A 21986-nucleotide genomic window follows, 5' to 3' on the forward strand; every position below is an offset into this window, starting at 1 on the left:
TTGGGGGCTTCCACACAATGTTAGATTTATAAAATGTATTCTAAATCCAAGTCAAAGAGTGAGCCCCTCAAAAAGGGTCTTGGATTATGAGTGGGTGGTTTCTCTATAAGGGTTCACAAAAGATGCAAGAAACGACTGTAGACATTAGACAATACTGGAAACTGCATAAGTAAGCAGTAATAAACGCTTCCCACCACTGTACATAAAAAGAATCCTGTAAAATGTACCAATTTTCTTCTAGCATTTAAAACAGAACTAAACTCTGAAAATACTTACCTCTGCACCAACAATAAAAAGATCCTTCATCAACATCTCCCCAAACTTGTCAGATTGCCAGATCTTCGGGGGTCTTGACTAGTCAAATGATGCAACTCCCACACACAGGAGTTCATTCCGTTGTGTGCAGAATACACACTGAGCTGTTAAAGTTCAGCTTGGTGTACATTCTAAATGAGATTCCAAACAAACTGGTAAGCTTGTTTCACTGCAGAGACATAGGGGTTGATTTAATAAAACCGGAGTGCACAAAATCTGGTACAGTTCTGCAAAGAAACCAATCAGCTTCCAGGTTTTGTCAAAAATTAATTGAACAAGTTAGAGGCCGATTGGCTACCATGCACAGCTGGCACCAGATTTCGCACTCTCCAGTTTTAGCTAATCAACCTCACAGTACTTCTGCAATAAAGAGCCAGCCTAAAAAACTTTGCACCTTCATCCCGGCTTTAACAGATTGTCAGCATTGCAGAATGCCAACAAGAATTACCTGTTCAGCTGCAGATTTCTTTGGAGGCGTTTTCACAAGGTTTTTTATGCCAAAAATCTCCTCTATAGGACGGGTATTTTCAGCTGACTGGGTGCTTTCAGCAGGTGTACTCATTAAGCGACTTAGGTCAATTTCCTCAATCAGTTGCCCTCTCACTTTGGGTGTCCTCATTAGGCGCTTTATTCCAACCATATCCTCAACAGGTTGCCCTCTTACTTTGGGAGTTCTCATGATACGCTTTATTCCAACCATATCTTCCACTGGCTGTCCTCTCTCCCTAGGCGTGCGCATGATGCGCTTGATACCAATATAATCTTCCACAGGTTCTCCCCTTTGTTTGGGAGTCTTTAGGATTCTCTTGACACCAGAAAAGTCTTCCACAGGTTCTCCCTTCTGTTTAGGGGTTTTCACGAGTTGTGCAATGCCAAGCACTTCAAGTTTAGCTGATCTACGGGTGTATGTTTGAGTGGATCCGGCTTCTTTTGGAGTCTTCAAAAGTTTCCTCAGTGCATGTGGATCGGTAATAGGTTTTCCCTTTTGTTTTGGGGTTTTCATAATGCGCTTCACCCCTGTAAGCCCGAATGATTTCCGTTTTTTGCTAGTAGACTTTGAAGCTTCTTGCTCAACATTTTCAGACACGGTACTAATAACTTTACTCAATTGTGGCGACAGTGAAACCTCCAGAAGCCTAGAAACAGCATCTCTGCCATATCGCTTTCGTTGAGTTGTAGGACGACTGTTTAATGGTGAAACCACCATTTCATCTGGGGGTGGGGGGATAAGAAAAAAAAAAAAAACAAAGTTAAAGCGATTCTATCAGTATTTCTTAAAGCAGTAGTAAAGTCCGCCTTTTTTGATTTATACCTATAGGAAAGCCTACAATTAGGCTCATCTGTAGCTACAGTAAATCTCCTAAAAGTGCACCATTTAGGAGATATTTAGTTTAGTAGCAGCTGATATCATTGGTGCACTGGCCTCTGAATGGACACTGCCATCCATTCAGATCGCTGTGCTGCGGCCATGTCACTGCAGCTCAGCCAAATGGCTGAAGCCTGTGAACCCGAAAGGAAGACCGGGTGAAGATGGAAGCCTTGGCAGTGGTGAATGTGCTGCTTGAGAGAGTTTATTTTAAGGCAAGTGTCATAATGTGCAAGACTGTGGTGCATACTAGCACATTATCCTGTAGGGGCACAATTGTTTTTTTTGCAGTTTACTACCGCATTAATCCATTGCTTTTAAAAACCATTTAAAGATTGTGATCTTGCCCAGTCAGTTGAATAATTTCACCTGGGGAAAGGTGGTCACCCATCGTAGAGACTACAGTGTTCATTTACTGTATCTGGAGCAGCAGTATGATCACCCTTAGATAAACATGTTTTATAACCACAGAACCACTCTACTCTAACATAGAATGGAGGTGTTCAGTAGTCCACAGATAGGATCAATGCTAACTGATAACAGTAAGGCTCAGATAGCAGGATGTTATCAGCTCACTGGATTCCTGCCAAGATAATTTTTTTTTTTTTTAACTTGCAGATCAAACACTTTCAAAAAAGGTAGACTTAACAGACTTAAGAGAAGTATGGCGGATTCAGACTTCCTAAGTCGGGATGACGTGCTGCCTCGACCGATCCTGGTGACGTCAAAGAGCAGACTTCAGACCACTCTCTGCTGAAAACGGGTCACAGGAGTGCAAAACTAATTGCACTCACGCAAACCTTAGGAGAAGTCCAGCCTAAAAAGCTCAAGCTGGACTTCTCCTTTAAAGGAAGCAAACAAGTTAATTGTTAGGGTGTACATGCTCTTCAAATTCAATATTGTGGGTTCACAAATGTGAGGTTCTAGCCTCAAAGAAAATAGTGACAAACCAGACTACACCAATTTGCTTGCTAGTAAAGTACAAAGCAAAAAATAGTGCAAGAGCAGAACCTGTTTCAGATAAGTAAACAAATTTATGGATTGGCTACAGACTATACCAGTTCTAACTCACCTGCCTCCTCTGGTGTCTGCATAACAGACATTTCAACTGTTGACTTTGGTGTGCCTGCTTTAGAACCATCAACTCTGCTACTTCTCCGCTGTTTTGCATTCACAGGTGTGCTGAATAACTCAGCTATACCTAAAATGGAAACAAACCTTGTTATAGCCAATGTTGAAATCAATGTGCTTAAATATCCTATTACCAGGTTCAAATTAATCTGTAAAGAATGCACAAGTTTGAGGGGGGCCCACATAAAAATAAACCACTATTTACAGCACGTCACCCTTGCCTGGTCTAATCTTAAAACAAAAAGGAAGCTAGTTAGGCGTTTATATTTCAAACATAAGCTACAACTGAGTCACAAGGACTGGGCACCCACAGAAACCAGTTTATGGTGTTAACCCTTAGACTAGAACAGAAATGACTGGTTAGAAGTGCTTCAAGCAGTATATAGATCAGATAAAGTGAGGTTATGAAGTGACATCTTAAAACAAGCAATGAAGACTAAGGTCTATCCGCAGCTCACATGCCCAAGGCAACAGTGACTGCTGCCTTTATGAATGAGTTTGTAAGATCACAAAACATTGCATTTCCTTATGTGGCAAAACTTCAGGTTGTAATTGACCTAGTTTGCTGTGTCATATCAGACTATTTATACAGTACCCTTATATAAAGGAGGGCATCAATAGAAGATGGCACTGGACTTACAATAACCATCCAAGACCAATAGCATTGCCGTCTGGAAGACATTTACTTACCAGTAAAGCTTTCATTGTGAGCAGGGATCACTTTCACAGCCTCATTTCTGACCACCTTTGGTACGTATCCGGTTAAGGTCAATCGTCTTGTGTGAGCTCTTCCAATAAGAATAGTTGCAGGAGACTCTGCATGGCCTGTGCTGGCCAGATCCTTCACTCGTTTCGGAGTCTAGAAGCACAAAAAGCATGAGCTACACAGAACTACAATAAACTAAACACAGGCCCTAAAAGAAGGCAAACTAGTACCTTCGGCTTGGGTTTCTTCTTTGTAATCTTCTTAGTAGCCACTACTGTCTTCTGGGAAGGTTTATCAATTTTCTTTTGAGCTTTTGCAACACCAATTTTTACCACATCAGCCCATGATTTAACCACTGCAAAGAAAAAAAAAAAAAAAATACATTACTAAAAAGTTGTGTGAAAAGTCAATGCTGCACACTAATACCAACATGGGGCCTGGAGGACCGCCCTTTTATCTGGTGGGGGTTAACACGTTTCCTGTCCTGGTAGGAGGAGCTCTAGGTCTCATTGGCTGTCCTGTAGACACACTTAGAGAAATATAGGGCACTGAAGTTAGTTGCCATTTCACGGGTGCATGCAAATTTAAGGTTTCACATGGTCAGTGTTTACTTGGAGCAACCTCATCTTTCATATTAAAAAAAATAAAAAAAATAGGGTAAATAATTAAGTTTGTGTGCCCTAAAATTAACTTGGTGTATTAACTGAAATTTTGTGGTAATATGGTGTGGCATAAAAAAATTGGAACTACTGCCATTTTGTTCTCTAGGGCGTCTGCTTTCAGAAAATATGTTGAGGGTTTAATGTAATCTTCAGGCCTAAGGTTTTTAAGCATGAGTGCAAAAACAACTGGCAGTAAAAGGGTTAAAACAGTATAGAAAGGAGGCAAGGTTAGCGGTCAACCTAATGGCAAATAGGTAACCAACCTGGATGCACTGCCTGTTTGAATCTCAGGAGTGGGTGGACAATCTTTAAAAAAAAAAAAAAAAAGTCCACATACACATCAGTTGTAGTTTGCAGTTAATCTTGCGCTTAGATTTAAAAAGGTGACATTCTAGCCCTATCCAATATGACATTTGTATAAAATCAAAACCCTTTACCCATCAAGGAAAAAACACCTTACCAAACAAGTTGGCCTCTGAGGCACCACTGCGTCGTCTGGCACGAATAGCTTCAAAGGCCTCAAGTTTTCTGCTTCTTCGGAGTGGTGTTTTCTTTGATGTCAAGGACTTCCGAGTCCGCTTTGGTGTCTTTGATTCAGAAACACTCTGTACAAACTGGGGTGGTGTACCCACACGAGAAATTGAGAATCGCCCCTTGGTATATGGTGTAGATGGAGAACGCTTTGCTGGAGAGAAGGCTGGTGACTTGACAGATGTTGGAGATTTTGAGGCAGGAGACTTCTTAGGGGTTGTGGAAGGAGATTTTCCTGGAGATCTCTTGCTTGGGGTTAATTTAGCAGGAGACTTCTTAGCCGGAGTTGTGGATGGAGGTCGCCCTGGTGACCTTTTGACTGGGGTGGATAATTTAGTAGGAGATTTTCCTGGTGACCTCTTGCCTGGGGTTGCCAACTTAGACTTCTTGAATGGGGATTTTGCTGGCGATCTTTTGCCTGGGGTGGACAGCTTAGCAGGAGTTTTGGATGGAGATCTTCCTGGTGACCTCTTGCCTGGGGTGGACAGCTTAGCAGGAGTTTTGGATGGAGATCTTCCTGGTGACCTCTTGCCTGGGGTAAGCAACTTGGGAGATTTCTTGGCTGGGGATTTTGCTGGTGATCTTCTGCCTGTGGTTGACATCTTAACAGGAGTTTTGGCTGGAGACTTTCCTGGTGACCTCTTGCCTGGGGTTGCCAACTTAGACTGCTTGGCTGGAGTTGTGGATGGGGATTTTGCTGGTGATCTTTTGCCTGGGGTGGACAGCTTAGCAGGAGAAATTTTAGCTGGAGTTGAGGATGGGGGTCTTCCCGGTGACCTCTTGCCTGGGGTAGGCGACTTGGGAGATTTCTTGGCTGGGGTTGTGGATGGGGATTTTGCTGGTGATCTTCTGCCTGGGGTGGACAGCTTAGCAGGGGTTTTGGATGGAGATTTTCCTGGTGACCTCTTGCCTGGGGTGGACAATTTAGCAGGAGAAATTTTAGCTGGAGTTGAGGATGGGGGTCTTCCCGGTGACCTCTTGCCTGGGGTAGGCAACTTGGGAGATTTCTTGGCTGGGGTTGTGGATGGGGATTTTGCTGGTGATCTTCTGCCTGGGGTGGACAGCTTAGCAGGAGTTTTGGATGGAGATCTTCCTGGTGACCTCTTGCCTGGGGTGGACAGCTTAGCAGGAGTTTTGGATGGAGATCTTCCTGGTGACCTCTTGCCTGGGGTGGACAGCTTAGCAGGAGTTTTGGATGGAGATCTTCCTGGTGACCTCTTGCCTGGGGTGGACAGCTTAGCAGGAGTTTTGGATGGAGATCTTCCTGGTGACCTCTTGCCTGGGGTGGACAGCTTAGCAGGAGTTTTGGATGGAGATCTTCCTGGTGACCTCTTGCCTGGGGTGGACAATTTAGCAGGAGTTTTGGATGGAGATTTTTCAGGTGACCTCTTGCCTGGGGTGGACAACTTAACAGATTTTTTTGCTGGAGTTGAGGATGGAGGTCTTCCTGGTGACCTCTTCCCTGGGGTGGATGATTTAGCAGGTGTAGTGGCTTCAGGTTTTATTGGTGACTGCTTCACTGGGATGGGAGATCTGGAAGATTTTTTAGCTGGAGTTGTGGAAGGAGGACTTCCTTGTGACCTCTTGCCTGGGGTTGTGGATGGGGATTTTGCTGGTGACCTTTTGCCTGGGGTGGACAGCTTAGCAGGAGTTTTGGATGGAGATTTTCCTGGCGACTGCTTGCCTGGGGTGAATGATTTAGCAGGTGTAAAGGTTTCAGATTTTATTGGGGACTTCCTCACTGGTATGGGAGATCTGGAAGGAGATCTCTTGGATGGTGTTGTGGATATGGTCACTGAAGTTTTCCCAACAGGGGTGGGAGGCAAAGATTTTACTGGTGACTTTTTGGCCGAATCTGGCAATTTTGAGACAGAGGACCTTTTGGCAGAACTTGTGAGCTCAGATTTTTCTGGAGTCTTGGATGGAGAAATGACTTGTGACCTAGTGGACGGAGAGGTTCTAAGTGGTGTAATGGTCAGAGCCATGGATGGAGATCTTTTGTTTGGAGATTGGTTAACAGGTGTTTTGGCATTAGAGGGTGAAGATTTACTTGGTGACTTTTTGTTAACAGCTGAGGATCTCCTTTTTGGAGAGGACACCAAGGTCTCTGCTGTGACTGCACCAGATGATAGATTATGTGCCGCTGCATAGGCTGACATTCTCCTAGTTGGTGTTGTTGATTTAACTAATGGAGAGCTTGAAAGCCGAGTAGCAGACACTTCAAAAACTTCCTAAAATGGGGGGAAAAAAATATAAATAAAATTACATCAATGCAAAAGGTTATTAACAAGTTTAAATACTTTGTAATATATAGCTGTGTTTACCCTTATCACAGTCTGCTTTAAGCCAAAACTCTTTCGAATAACAGCACGTGGGGAATTGAGTGACAAGCTTCGTCTAGCAGGAGTTGCTCCCTTCTTAAGAGGAGAATTTGGAGGAAGCCTTTTATCAAAAAGCTCAGGGCTCAAATGTCCACCAAAGGAGACTCTCTTCCTTTTAAGGGGTGGTTCAGCCAGGCCAAGTTCATCACTTCTTCGTTTTCGTGGAGATTTTGTTGCAAGTCCTAAAGAAAAAGAAACATTGAAATTGTAGCTAAAACAATTCACAAAGTAACATGAAATAGTCAAGTCTGTATTCCAACTACATGAAACACCAGGTGCAATCACTAGTTTATTCCTTTTTGCAAAGCCTATGATAAACTTCAATATACTTTTTAGACATCTCATTAAAAAATACAAGTGGTTAAAAAAAGGGATCTGCCATTTCTGGCTACCTCCTAAAAAGGTGCCGATTGCCCAGTTATGTGTGCATTTCACATCCGATTCACAAAATGTGGAAAAAGTGAAGTATGGCATCAAAAGCACTAGCATAACAGCCAAGCAACAGGCATAAAAAGCAATAGCATCCTTCATGTTTCTCATGACATTCTAAGCATACCCAAGGGCACTGAACTTAGAAGTGAGCCACTAAGCACTCCAGTATATACAAATACTTTTACACACTCGTGCTATGCTTGAAACAAAAGAAAACACTGTTAAAGATTAGTCCAAAAAAATTATAACTATATATAGGTTGTACACAGGGACCTTGACTGATGCTTGAAGATTGTGTAAATATTTCAATGATGATCTATTCCTGCTTTCCTCAATGCTGCCCAAATTAACAGTCACTCACTGTACACTAAAGTGCCTGTCGCTAAAGCCAAATCGTAAACTAAAGCTGCAACTGCAAAGAGCTTCTATTGTGAAGAGAAAAAATAAATGCAAACTGAAAAAAAAACCCACACACAGTAGTGATTTACAAAGCCCAGCTGATTGAACATTAGAACATCACAGGGAGCAGGAATCCAATACTCCCAGAAGAGTCTGAAGATTCTTTAACTGGCAAATTCTCTTTACTAAAGCAGAACATGGCAGCGGGAAAGGTGAGCAAGTTATTTTGAAGGGCCACTTTTTTTGGCATTTGGGTATAAGGAGTCATGTTAAGTCTGTCGAAAAGTAGCCAAAGACTATTATGCAAGCTGGAAACCACATATAGCTGTTCAATTGTTCTTAAAACTGGGACTAAAATGGCGCTCCAGGCTCCTTCATGAAAAATGAAAAGTCAGCAGCTACAAATACTGTAGCTGCTGACTTTTACTATTAGGACGCTTACTTGTCCAGGGATCTCACGGTGTCCACCATAGCCGATTTTTGAATTGGCTCTCAGGTGCCACCGCCGCCATTTGTTGTAAGGTAAACCAGCAGTGAAGCCTTGAGAAAGAAACACACCAACTTACCTTGGACAGGTTTATTTACATTTTCTTCAGTCTCAACAGGCTTAGATGGTGATCCCTTAGTCTGATCTTTAGATCCACTTCGTCTCCCCCGAGGGGACTGAACTGGCAGTGGAGAATTTTCTTGGTTCTCTATACCAGATGGCTGAGGAACGGACTGACCTCTGCTTCTCAGATGGCTAGAACCAGCTGGTGAGGGCACAAGACCATCCGTCTGGATTCCCCCAGAACTTCTAGATCTTCTTGGAGATTGTTTCCCTGGAGAAACTGAAGCCTCTTGTTCTTGAGAACCAGATACTTGTTTGCCGGACCTTCTCCTTGGACTCTGGGCAGCCTCTTCATGTGTTGGGGTGCTCTGCACAGATTTATTTGAAATGACAGGACTATTTACTCCCACTGCACTGCCTTGCTTCTGTTTGGTTAGGGAGGTTCTTGGCCCTCTAGAGGGGCTTTTTGACTGTTCCCTGACCGGGTCAGCAGAAACGGATCTACGTTCCACCTTTGTATCTTTGCTTTGAACTGTTGCGCTGTCACTTGACTGACTTCTTCTGGAGTTGCGCCTGGATGTGGCTGGAGAAACTTCTTCAGCCTGTAAATTCCTCTTAATGTTTGCATTTTTTGGAGAGCTTTCCTTTGATGGGGTCTGACTGGTTCCTTTTTTCCTAGGCTCTACCTCGCTTTTAAGCATTTTATAGAGTTCACCGAAAGGAGAATGGTCTCTCTTTGCCTCTGATGAACTGGCCTGCAGCGATCGGCGAGTATGAGTTGCTCTGGTAAGATTTCCTTCAGATTTTCTCTGGACTTTGCTGGTTATACTTTCTATCCGCACGGTTTCATCTGTAAAAATACATGGACATTTTTAATAAAAGGTTTCAGTGATTGACAACATAATTTTAGTTATACTTAAAAAAAACAAAATCTTACTTGTGTCTTCAGACTGGCTGACAAATAACTGAAGGAAGAAAAAAAAAAAAAAAAAAAAGTTATATACTTTATTATTATTATTACACACACAGCTGAGAAAAAAAAAAAAAAAAAAATATGAACATACCTTAAAGTTTTCAGAATCAAGTCCTGCAGATCGCCGCCTTCCTTGTGGCTGAGGACTCTCAAATCTGTAAACACAAAATTAAAACCCCAAAATTACTTTTCTGCCCAATGCTAGCTTCATACTTCTGCAGGTGGTTGCGGGCCTAGTACCTGATCCCGCTCCCATTCATTGTTAATGGCACACCACGCATCTAAACGGTGCATTTTCGGGACATCGCATGGTGCAAAATCATGCAATTTCCCTGCGACTTTAAGAAAAAAAAAAGTGCAGAGTCCTTTTTACTGCATTTCTCACTGGTAGAGCAGCCAATTCTGTGTGCTCACGTAAACGCAGGCTGCAGAGAACATGTGTGAACCAAGCCTGTAAAGCCATTAAAAGGTCCGCAAGCTTTCATGTCGAGTGTCACATATGCACTACTATACCACCCTGACCTTTTGAGGCAGTGCAGGTGCCTAAATTAAATTATAGTGCAATACTTGTCATTCAATATTACAGAACACATGAAGAGCTGAAGAAAACCTGTACAGCATGTAAAATTCACTTTATAGAGGGGTGAGAACCTCTGCCAGGTTTTTTTTTTTTATCACCAAGTGCCCCCTTTAGGTACATGTACTTAATTTGCCTTCTATTGAACATGGTCACTGGGTCTAAAAGTAACCACTGGTTACAGCTGTCAATTCCCTCCAGCATTCACCAGAATTTTCAGATTGTTATCTCTTGTTACAAAGACATACATTTCCTTTGCTCGACATCTAGTGGCCAAAACGCCGTATTTTACTACTGCCTATAATACGTTTGTTCAGAAAAGAAAAAATGGTCTAAAAAAAAGTTTTGCCCTGTTACCACAGAATATATACACATGCAGATTCACTGCACAAATGGCTGTGCAATTCTTTTATGAATGGACCCTAAAGCTGGCATTAACAGATTTGTCCAGAAAAAAAGAATAAAAAAAAAAAAACACAAAGGATTCCCCCATCCACATAAGCGAGGCGATGGAAGATTCCTCCCCACCAAGATATTGTACTGACAGTGGGACTCCTCTGCTATCAGAATACACTGATCAGTGCTAAAGCGGCTGATATAATTAAAGCTTTCCAGCAGTCTGGTCCATCAGAACTGAATCTACCAATTGAGTCCTGTCAGACAGGGATGGCCACACATAGATGGACAACTTACCTAAAAGAGCGATCAATAATAGTGATTATATCTCCATGTTTGAGGCGTACAGGCTGTTTAAGAGCTTGTCCATTCAGCTGAGTTGGGTTCACAGAGCTTAAATTGGTGACAAACACCTACATAGTAAAAAAAAAAAAAAAAAAAAAAAAATTAAAAAATTATGCGGAATGAGAAAATTAAATATTTTTATCTCTAAATATAAGCCAAGTTTGGTTCAGTTTCTGAAGCTAGTAATGCTGCCTTTCTTAAACCGGACACCCAGAATAGTACTTCTATGCATTCTATATTGCCAGACAAGTAATCCACTGGATTTTCATTTCTCTCAGCACTGGAAGCAAGGCTGTTAATGGTCATTTAAAGAATTATACAGCCCCACTATTAGACCGACAATAAGTTTAATTGTACTAAGGTTTCTTTAAAAGCGGCGTTCAACACAAAAATGTAACTTCCGCTTTTCGGAATCCTCCCCCCTCCGGTGTCACATTTGGCACCTTTCAGGAGGGAGGGGTGGGTAGCAAATATCTGTCTAATACAGGTATTTTGCTCCCACTTCTGGGCATAGGTACCAGCGTCACCCACGGGTATCTACGGCACTGCCCCCAAACCCCCCCCCGCTGTCTTCTGGGAGACACACGGGTCCCAGGAGACAGCAGGGACCAGTGGGAACCCGCAGTGCGAGTCGCGCATGCGCAGTAGGGAACCAGAAAGTGAAGCCCTTACCGAAGATGGCGCCGGCAGCACCCAAGAGCCGAGGGACAGATCAGCTGTGGGTGCTGACATTGTGGGCGCCCTGGACAAGTAAGTGTCCATATTTTTAAAAAAAGTCAGCAGCTGCAGTATTTGTAGCTGAAAAAAAATAAAATAAAATAATTTGGCAGAACTCCGCTTTAAGCAATAGAAACCCATAGACCAATAACTGCATACACATGGCCTGTTATCACTGACCTGGTGAGTGCTCAGTTTAAATATAAGTGCGACATGAAAAATTGTCCCAAAGGTGAACTTAGAGGCGCATGCATCCTGCAAGCCCCCCCTCAAAAATATCTGAGAGCACCAACCAAATACTCCAAGCTTGCTTTTCATATGCAAAGTTCATTAAAGTAGAACTAGAGGCAAAACTCCGCACCCCCTTGGAGTAAGAGAGGGTTATAGCCTTCAGGTTTTTTTTTTTTTCTTCTTCGTCCATTGTTTTCTGACAAATAAGAAATCCTTGGGGCCTTCCCAGGTCACCAGAACTAGTGCTCCCATAGGAAGATTTCCCCTCTATTGCTTTTCTGGGCACAATCCAAAAATGTGCCTTTTTTTACTTTCACTGATCAGCATCTTTGTGCTGATTACCAGCACAGATCCCCCCCAAAACAGGGAAAGCTGCCAATTGGCTCTCCCTGTCAGCGCGAACCGAAAAAAAGGCCGTTTACCGGCACTTCCTGGTTCACGTGATAATAAGCCTCAGTCAGACGTTCCTTACCACAATCGGAGATGCAATGTGTCAGACTGACACTCTGCGATCGCACACAGGCATGCTATCCCGTTGAACGTCATACGACACCCAGTCAGGATAACAAACAATCCCCGGCCGTCAATCTTCTATAGGCCGGGGGGGGAGGGGTTATGTGTTGGGTGGAGGTGGTTAAAGGAATACATACATATACAGTGGAACCTCAGATTGCAAGCAACGAGTGTTTCACAATACGAGCAGATTTCAAGCCTCTGCAGTGTGCAGTACCGCATTTGGCCCATCGGTCCTGAGCTGTTTGGAAATACTTGGAAACACTCTGTTCCTGAGTGCATCAGTCTCTCTGGCCACCATGGGGTATTGCATGCAATAGAAGTCAATGTGGAACAAATTATCTTGGTTTCCATTGACTTCTATGGGGAAACGTCGCTTGGATTACAAGCATTCTCCTGGAAAGAATTATGCTCATAATCCAAGGTACCACTGTACAGTCAAAAAAATAAAAATATTTTAACATTAATTTGGGATAAATGGTTACCTCTTTTTCCTTAACTTCAACTTTACAGTGTTCTTTGGAGACATGTGGCAGCTGAATGCGGATGTCACATTCTGACTTCCTACACAAGGGAAAAAAAAATTAATAAAAAAAAGTTTTAATACTTATCCTGATATCAGCAAAACTGTGTGCATCAGGTCATAGCAATTCATGTCTGCATTGTTACAAGCCTGGTACGGCCAGCAGAATTCAGTTCTATGACATGAGGCATCCATGACAAATCACTGAGTAAGAAGAGTTAGTAATATTAAACACAAAACTTTATATTGCTGTTTACCAAGTCTTAGGAGGTGGTAGCTGCACTCCTTTAAAGGCCCCCCCCCCCCTTTATTTTCACTTGATAATCCAGCAAATAGGTCATTTAACAGTCCAAACTGTCTAGCAAAGGTAGCAGAGGGTTGAGATAAAACTAGTTAGCACTGACAGGGGTGCTTGGAATGACCAGGTTTAATGTGAAAGCTTTATTAAAAAAAAAAAAAAAAAAAAAAAGGAACTGCCAAGGAATTTTTTTTTTTTTTTTTTTAAGTGTTAGCTGGAGCACAGCTTTGACTTGTTAGTCAAGTCCATGTAAAAAAATGCGCATAAAAAAAAACAAATGCAGCCAACTGTTTTAATGAGTCTTTCAGCCTTAGTAATGGGGTAGAGGATGGGCATTATTAAGTAACTAAGTGTGCAGTGTAAGTAAATAATATGCATTAAAACTAGAATGAAAATAAAGGCTAAAATATGAATTCTCACCTTCCAAACAAACATGTGGTTGCAGTCAGTGGAAATTGTGTTCCATCTACGCCACTTCTTTTTATCACAATGATTTTACCATGGCAAGGCATCTTTAAAATATTCTTACCTATAAAAAAAAAAAAAAAAAAAAAAAAAGGAAAAAATAGTTAATCTAGTTCACACATACATAAGCTCTGCACGAGTAAACAATCAGCTTCCAGGTTTTATCGTCAACGCTTAATTGAACAAGGTGAGGTTAGAAGCCGATTGGTTACTATGCACAGCTGCACCAGATTCTGTATGCTCCAGTTTTTAAATCTCCCCCAATGTGTCAATTCAAGTGATGTCACAAAGTAATGCTTCAGCATGTGAAAAACTGGTAAGAATCAACACCAAAGTAACTGTGTGACACAAGGTGAGCCACTGACAAAACAAAGCTTCATTAGTATTTTATACCCTCATGAAAATTGCAACCACTCCAAACCGAAGCTTTTACTACAAATTGCAATAGAAGCCGAGCCATGAGAACAGCCATATGGGGTTCATAAAACTAAGCAGAGTAAGGTGCCAACTGCCAAGTACAGAAACAAGAAGCAGATTTCAGCTCACTGAGGCAAATGTTTTAAAAGAAAGTACAGGAGCTGTCAGGGGTAACTGACTGAGCAAGCTTGGGGACAGGTTACTGTTTAGGGGGATGTATAAACAGACAAGTGAAAGACTAAAACATTCCTGCCGGAGGTATCCAGTTTACCTGTGCTGATGCTGCTGTCAAAAAAACAATCCAAATAGTCGTAGGATGTTGATGCTCCCTTCCTTTACCCCATCTGGTAAAAAAAAACTAAAGCCCAACTTTGGACAGCAGTGGGGCTGTGCTTGCCCATCGCTCCATGGCGGGTGCAGGGGAAAAGAGCGGACACACATTCGCACTTCTCATGACCCGGAAAGCGACATCTAAAGTCACTTCTGGGTCAAGTTCTCGATGTTCCCAGCTTGCTTTGCCGGGAAAGGATGTTTTTCAATAAAATGTGCATTGCAAAAAATTCAGTGGAGTACAGCAGAGACATGCATATCTCAAAGGAAAGCCTGTCACAAAAATAAATAAATAAAAATAAGTTACACCCAAATAGATAAAATCCCCACAAGCATAAACACATGCATCAGGGCGCCCATATGTAAAACGGTCAATTGCAATAAACATGTTACGTACGGCAGAGTGAGAGCAATAATTCTAACACAAGACCTCCTCCGTAACACTACTGATACTACAGGGGGCTTTTGAAGCATCGCCTATTGAAAATATAGGGTACTGAAGTTTGCCGCCATTTCATGGGCACACAAAAATTTAAGGTTTGGCATATTGGGCATCTATTTACGCAGCGCAACCTTGTCTTTTATATTGTGGGTAATTCATTGCATTTATTTGCCCTAAGATTCACATTAGTGTGTTTTTTACTGAAATTTTGCGTTTCCTAGACCTTTGCGGTAATATCGTGTGATAAAAGATTGGAACTACCACTCATTTTTTCTTCTCTAGGGTGTCTACTTTCAGAAAAATTTGATTTTAAAAAAGTGTGCAAAAACGGCTCTGACAATAAAAGGGTTAAGATACAATTTAGTTTAGCATGAGGCTGTATATTCTGCAATATTTACATTTTTGGTAAACTCATTCAATTAATCCAAGCTCTGCAAGCTGAGATAACATGAACTGCATTGATGCAGTCACACAATTTCACAGTAACCATGAGATAAAACAAAGTTCAGGAATAGTCCTTTATTCCATCGTTTTGCAAATCTATGTACACTACAAACTGTATGATTATTGTATGGGTTCTGATGTTTTACTAACCTGACAGCTTATTATTCTAAACAGGAAACCTTCATTTTGTTTGCAAATATTTAAAAAAATCTAACTACAACCAAGAAGGGGTCGTTACATTTAAAGAGCACCTGTCATTTCAGATTCATCATGGCAGCGCCTGTTAGCGGGCATCCACTCACCTGCTGCCGCTACGTCCCTCACCTTGTTGTGTCACTACTGCATCACCAGCCATTCCATTAAAGTGAATGGGATGGTCGGTGAGTCAACAGCAGGTCAGAGGAGCCGCCTCTGCAGGACAGAGTTGACAGTGGCACTTTAAAAATTATTTAAATCGAGCCTTTTTACTAGCGATTAAAATTAAACCCCCCTGGACCTACCTAAGCTATTCAATCAAACTGTATCCAATCCAGGAGGCCCTCACATGTCACAGGTCCCAGAAGCTAACAATATGCAGTGCAGCTGGCGCATGTGCAGTAGGCAGCCAGCTGTGAAGCTGCAAGCTCTAACAGTCGGGTGCCCAAAGTTAAGATGCTGTCATCTGGGACAACAGGAGGAGAAATCGGCTAGGGTGATCCCATTGCTGGATTGTAGGACAGGCAAGTGGCTGTTTATTAAAATTCAGCAGTTACAGTTTTTTATAGCAGCTGACTTAATTTTTTACACAGGAGACTGGAACTCCTCTTTAAGCAACACATTAGCACTGGTGTCCAGGGGGGGGTTATAGCTCCACTATGTAATGTCAGCCCTCATTCACATTACTGTAGTGTGGCACAACGAGTGGTGGATAGACACACCATTCATCTCAATGGGCTGCCATATATGTGACCAAATGCAGCAAAGTAACTCATGTATCTTTTGTGTGTTCAAAATCGCACTTCCACTGCAAGCGCAACATGTTTTCTGTAGGTTTCATAACTGCATGATAAAAAGGCACATCATTGCATGCTACACTAGTGTGAATGTAAGCCAATACGATAATAAACGTATTATTCAGGGACAAGCCTTCCCAGTTACTGCAATGCTAGTTCTCAACTTATGCAGCTTTGTATTTACACTATAAATATGGGACGACATCTGCTCCCCCATGTACCGTTCCCTTGCATATGAAACACTAGGTTTTGCTTTACTTAACCACTTAAACCCCCAGATTTTCTTCTTTTTCACACAACTGTCATATTAACAGGTTATTTCTCACACACAGCATATGCATACCACAAACTACACCCCAAACTACATGGCTGAGCGGGGGATGGGATGACTGAGTGCAGGAAAGGGCACAAAGCAGCGCTGTGGGAAACTACAGATCCAGCCCACAGCGCTGCTGCACCCGATCTCTCCCCCTTTCCTACTGTACCGATTGGTACGGAGAGAGGGAAAAGCTAAGCCAGCTTGTTTCAAAATGACGGAGCGATAACTAGGTAAGTGTCCGCTGTCAGCCATTTACGGTGATGCGCCAGGTCTTTCAGACTCAGCGGTGCGATCCTGGGAGGACGTCACAGTACACCCTCTCAGAGTTATCAAGCCACGCTGTAGCCGTCATTCAGCTATGGCACGGCTGTTAAAGTAGAGTTCCACCCAAAAATGGAACTCGTGCTGTAAGGACCCCTGACATGCCCCATTTGGTATGTCTTTCTGGGTGGTACCTAGTTTTGATAGGTAGCCAGCTCCCACTTCCGCTCTTGCCGCCTAGGCGACCCAAGCGAAAGATCTCCTCTCCCATCTTCTGGGACAAGTTGGGCCACTCAGGACTCGCGCATGCGCACCCGGCTGGGATGCCGCAAGCTGTCACAGCCGGGTGCCCACACTAGTGATGCAGGGGAGAGAACCGAGGATTCGGGTGGCTGCCATCGCTGGACCATGAGGTGACAGGGGAGTGTGTGTGTATTAAAATACACCTTTTGTAGCTGCTGACTTTTAACAAACACAGAAATGGCTGGAACTACACTTTAAATATCAATAAACAAATTTAACAAGAAAACCTCTTCAGGGACAAAGACCTGAGTAAATGGTTTTAAAATATTCTAAAATCTTTGTGAAATGTGTCAACTAAAATACTGACGTCAGTGACAGGAGTACTTAGCAGATCTGACACAGAGCTGTAGCAGACTTAGCAGTGGCAATACAGAGCATGTGACTGATAAGGCCCTATCCAGCTCAGTGAGTGCTGATTGTTTATTGAGCTTTACCTGCAGACAAAAAACAAAAAAAAAACAAAACAAATAAAAAGATATCCTATCACAATTCAGGGAAAACAGGTGAACTCAAAACTAACATTTCTATAGTGATATAATAGTAAAATCTGGCAGTAATGTCACTAGTATGAAATCATTCACTTTTACAATATCTCACAATCTCTGAATAGGTTTAGCCCTTTTCTGAGAATCGGTGCTCACGCTGTCCATGGTGTTGAAGACGTATGAATCTACATCAGCACAGGGCAGTGATCCAACTTAGGAAGAGATTTCTTCCCATTTCATGAACTTCTAGTTCCTTAAAAATCTAATGGAGCTGATCAAGTACATCGGTAGCTTTAAGAGCAATAGGGAGCGCGCGACCACAGAGCAGATGTCCGCCAGCCTCCCACGATCGCTCCACAGAGAGCCAGAACAGGGATCTGTGTATGTAAACAGATCCCCGTTCTGACAGGCGAGTAGAGAGATCTGTTGGTCCTAATGAGCAGGAACAGCGATCTCTCTCCTCCAGGCAGTACACTCCCCCCCCAATTAGAAACACCTCCATAGGGAACGCTAAGGGCACTTTCAGACTTCAGGCGATGGGGCATCGGCAGTAAAGTGGCGCTGTTTTTAGCAGCGCTTTACTGGCGTTTAGCTGCACTTTTTGGCCGCTAGTGGGCACTTTTAACCCCGTTAGCGGCCGATGAAGGGGTTAATAGTCCCCTTGTAGTGCCACTGCCCATTGATTTCAATGGGTGGGGGTGCTTTAGGAGCGGTGCATAAACCGCTCCTAAATTGCCCCAAAGATGCTACTTGCAGAACTATTTTTTTTTTTTTTTTTAACGTCCTGCAAGCGCTTTCACCCTGGAGTGATAGGAGAGGCGCTTTGCAGGTGCCATTTTTAGCGCTAAAACACCTGTAAAGTGCCTCAGTGTGAAAGTAGCCTTAAAGGGGTTGTATAGGTTCAATTTTTAGCTCTGATTGCTGTATAAAATGTCAATAGTCCCAAAAAAGTGTCTAATCTGTCTGCAGATCGCCGCCATTACTAGAAAGAAAAATAATGCCATAAACCTAGCCCCTATTTTGTAGACGTTACAACTTATACGCTAACCAATATACGCCTATTGCAAATTTTTTTTTTTTTTTTTACCAAAACTGAAGAAAACATATTGGCTTAAACTGATGAAGCAATTTGTTTTGTTTTTTTTTGGATATTATAGCAAAAAAAAAAAAAAAAAAGGGTTAAGTTTTCTTCAAAATTGTCACCCTTTGTTTATAGTGCAAAAAAAAACAGCAGAGGTGATCAAATACTACCATAAGAAAGCTTTGTGGGAATATAAGAATGTCAATTTTGTTACAGCATCATTCAACCATGCAATTGTCAGTTAAAGCGATGCAGCAACATATTGCAAAAAAACGGCCTGGTCATTAAAGGGGCAAAGCCTTCTGGTTCTTAAGTGGTTAAAGCAGTATGAAGCCCAAAAATGTAATATTGCAGCTTAGCAATCCCCCGTTTTCAACTGGCCAGTAACACTCTTCCTGTATTAGGTATAAAGTCACTCAAGTCTCTAGCAAATCGCCAGGCAAAGTTGCACAGTAATTTGCACGACCTGGACTTTCAGGTCATGGCAATGTGAACCGAGCCTTATAGTGAACTGCTTTGTCTATATGTTGGGTAGGACTACTACGTTGCAGCACAGTACATCTGCTGCAAAGATTCCAGCACCCATCTACACAAGCCTTGTGCAAACAGATTCCCAGCTGACAAGCATGCACAGCAGGCCGATGGCTGAGTGCCATGTGCATGTTAGCAGGTCAATAGAGTGGGACAGGTGAACACAGATACACGTGCAGCAAGCATTTAACAAGCCCAATGTCCTTATCCCATGTAACAGATGGTTAAAAAATCAGCAACAAACAAAACTGAGCAGAGGAAAAAAAAAAAAAAAGGAGGGAACATAACACCAGGCAGAGAACCCCACCGACACTTTCCCTAACAGCTGCAGCCATCTCCTCCGCTAACACTAAGCGCCTGGCAATCACCCACAAAGACATGGAGGCGGCATGTGCCCAGCGTGACCACCACATACCAACCCACAGAAAATGAGCTCTGGAGGCAGTGGTATGGACAGCCCTCAAAAAGGACACTAGTGCAGGCAAATCCTCAATAAAGCAATAGCAGGCAGAGACAGTGATGACGGCAGCCCCCACCAATAAAGCAATAACAGGCAGTGATGAGGGCAACCCCCCAAAAAAGGCAATAGGGCACACAGGCAGTAGTAAGGGCAGCCCCCCCAATAAAATGTGCAGGCAGTGGTGAGGGAAGCCCCCCCCCAATAAAGCAATAACATGCACAGGCAGAGATGAGGGCAGCCCCCCAAAAAAGTAAATAGGGCACACAGGCAGGATTAAGGGCAGCCCCCCAATAAAGCAATAACATGCACAGGCAGTGCTGAGGGCAGCCCCCCAATAAAATGTGCATGCAGTGGTGAGGGAAGCCCCCCCCAATAAAGCAATAACATGCACAGGCAGTGATGAGGGCAGCCCCCCAAAAAAGGCAATAGGGCACACAGGCAGTAGTAAGGGCAGCCCCCTAATAAAATGTGCAGGCAGTGGTGAGGGCAGCCGCCCCCCCCCCCCCCAATGAAGCAATAACATGCACAGGAAGTGGTGAGGGCAGCCCCCCAATAAAGCAATAACATGCACAGGCAGGGGTGAGGGCAGCCCCCAAAAAAGGCAATAGGGCACACAGGCAGTGGTAGCCGCCCCCCCCCCCCATAACATGCACAGGCAGTGACGAGGGCAGCCCCCCAATAAAATGCGGGCAGTGACGAGGGCAGCCCCCCAATAACGCAAGTGCACACAGGCAGTGGCGCGGACAGCCCACCATTGCTGTAACCCCTAGCAACCAAACCCCTGCAGCTAGGCAGCCCCCCCCCCCCCCAAGAGAACAATGTAACCCCTGGCAACCAACCCACCAAGAGCGTTCTGCTCCTAAACCTTCTCCATCCTAAACCCGCCGGCCTCCAGCCCGCCAACAGCCCGGAGCTGACACTTGGAGAATTTGGCGGGCTGGCAGCCTGCGCCTCTCCCCGGGCTCCCCGGACACAGAGAAGGCCTCGAGTACTGACCTGAGGACGGAGGAGGGATTCCTTGAGGCGGAGCGCTCACTCCATTCACCCGTACACACGCCGCTCACATACACACACGGATCCGGCCCCGCCGAGCTGGCCGCTGTCCGTTACTGGCACTTCGGCGCCTCCGCGTAGTCAGCAGTGCGCAGGCGCAGAGCCCCGACCGCAGGGCGCCGAGCGGATCACTCCGCCTCTCCACTTACCGGCTGAGGTTCAAGCCGCAAAATCGACCGGCGACAGCTCCAGACTCCCCGTTGCACGTTATATCCCGCCGTTTCCGACGTCTCTCCACCGATCGGAGCTGGCAGTGCGAAGTTGTACGGGTTCCGAGCGAACTATTTCCTCCGGCGCAGGGATACCGCCTCAAGACGTGAAGTTTTAAAAGTGTTCGAAAAGCAGCGCGAAGATGTGTGATTGGAGGCGTGGCGTCACGTGGGCGCGGGATCGGCCAATACCCGGCGACGTGGGCGGGGACGGGGAGGGAAAAAATAGCGCGCAGTTTCCCCAAACAAAGGCGACGAGGTGGAAGAGACGTGTTCTCAGTATGGCGGCAACGCCGAGCCAATGGGAGCCCGTAGACGGCTTTCCCACTCACACGGCCATGTCTGGGAACATGCCTCTCACCGCCATACGCAACAATTCTCATAAAAATGGACGTCCTTGTTAGCTAGTGCAAAGAATTGTCACCAGAATGTATCCAAATACACAGACACCTCACATATAATACAAAGAATACCTCACAGACCCCGCCGCCAATGTGCTTCATTGTTAGGGGGTGACAACTCTCTCCCAAATGCCCCCCCGTGTGTTGTCACATGTCCCCCTGTGGAGGACTAGGGGTGTGAGTGCACAGACATCTTTATTGTCATTACAAGAGAACCTGTCTACTGAGGTGACATGGAGGGAGGGGGGAGAGCAGGACCAGGATGGGAATAAAGATGGATGTTATACACACAAAGGACAATTGTCTGCTACACGGTGCAAGTCTTCACCAGCTTACATCAGCTCACCTGTACACTAAACTTTACCCATAATAACCCAAGTGAGTAATAATGGGGCATGGATGCTCCCTGTTAAAGAACAGGATTTTTTATTCAGCGCTGTCACACTTTGAATGACAACTACGCAGGCCCAATAAAAGTGATATTGTATAATATAAGAGGTTTATGTTCACCCCAGAAAAGGGGTCGTCTCTGGCAGGAGCTCCGCCATCATAGGGTGGACGTGGCTTTCCAGTAAGAGACGCATTTTGTGACTGAATGATTGACTTGTATAGCGCTGCACATGCGAACTGAATCGCCTCAAGGCGCTTGGTCCGTCCTGTGGGTCCAGCTGGTTAGAAGAGGTAGGTCTTGAGTTTCTTCCTGATGGTTTTCTTCCATATGGATGTTGGTCGGTAGGGATGAGCTTC

General features: G+C 44.0%; 1 protein-coding gene across 1 annotated transcript in view; it reads right to left on the reverse strand.

The window, feature by feature from the left end:
• The window catches only part of MKI67 (marker of proliferation Ki-67), a 36611-nt gene extending 15880 nt beyond the window's left edge, over positions 1 to 20731 (reverse strand). Inside the window, exons 1-13 of the mRNA XM_073595733.1 lie at positions 20573 to 20731; positions 13467 to 13575; positions 12711 to 12789; positions 10717 to 10832; positions 9538 to 9601; positions 9411 to 9438; positions 8490 to 9323; positions 7036 to 7274; positions 4641 to 6942; positions 3749 to 3873; positions 3503 to 3671; positions 2754 to 2882; positions 764 to 1527 (exon numbers count right to left, since the gene is read on the reverse strand). Coding sequence (XP_073451834.1) covers positions 764 to 1527; positions 2754 to 2882; positions 3503 to 3671; positions 3749 to 3873; positions 4641 to 6942; positions 7036 to 7274; positions 8490 to 9323; positions 9411 to 9438; positions 9538 to 9601; positions 10717 to 10832; positions 12711 to 12789; positions 13467 to 13558 — 4941 coding nt within the window. The 5' untranslated portion in view covers positions 13559 to 13575; positions 20573 to 20731. The remainder of the gene's footprint in view (positions 1 to 763; positions 1528 to 2753; positions 2883 to 3502; positions 3672 to 3748; positions 3874 to 4640; positions 6943 to 7035; positions 7275 to 8489; positions 9324 to 9410; positions 9439 to 9537; positions 9602 to 10716; positions 10833 to 12710; positions 12790 to 13466; positions 13576 to 20572) is intronic.
• Between the last annotated feature and the right edge of the window lie 1255 nt (positions 20732 to 21986).

This window comes from Aquarana catesbeiana, linkage group LG08 (genome assembly GCF_042186555.1).
Source record: "Aquarana catesbeiana isolate 2022-GZ linkage group LG08, ASM4218655v1, whole genome shotgun sequence".
Classification (NCBI taxonomy): Eukaryota; Metazoa; Chordata; class Amphibia; order Anura; family Ranidae; genus Aquarana; species Aquarana catesbeiana.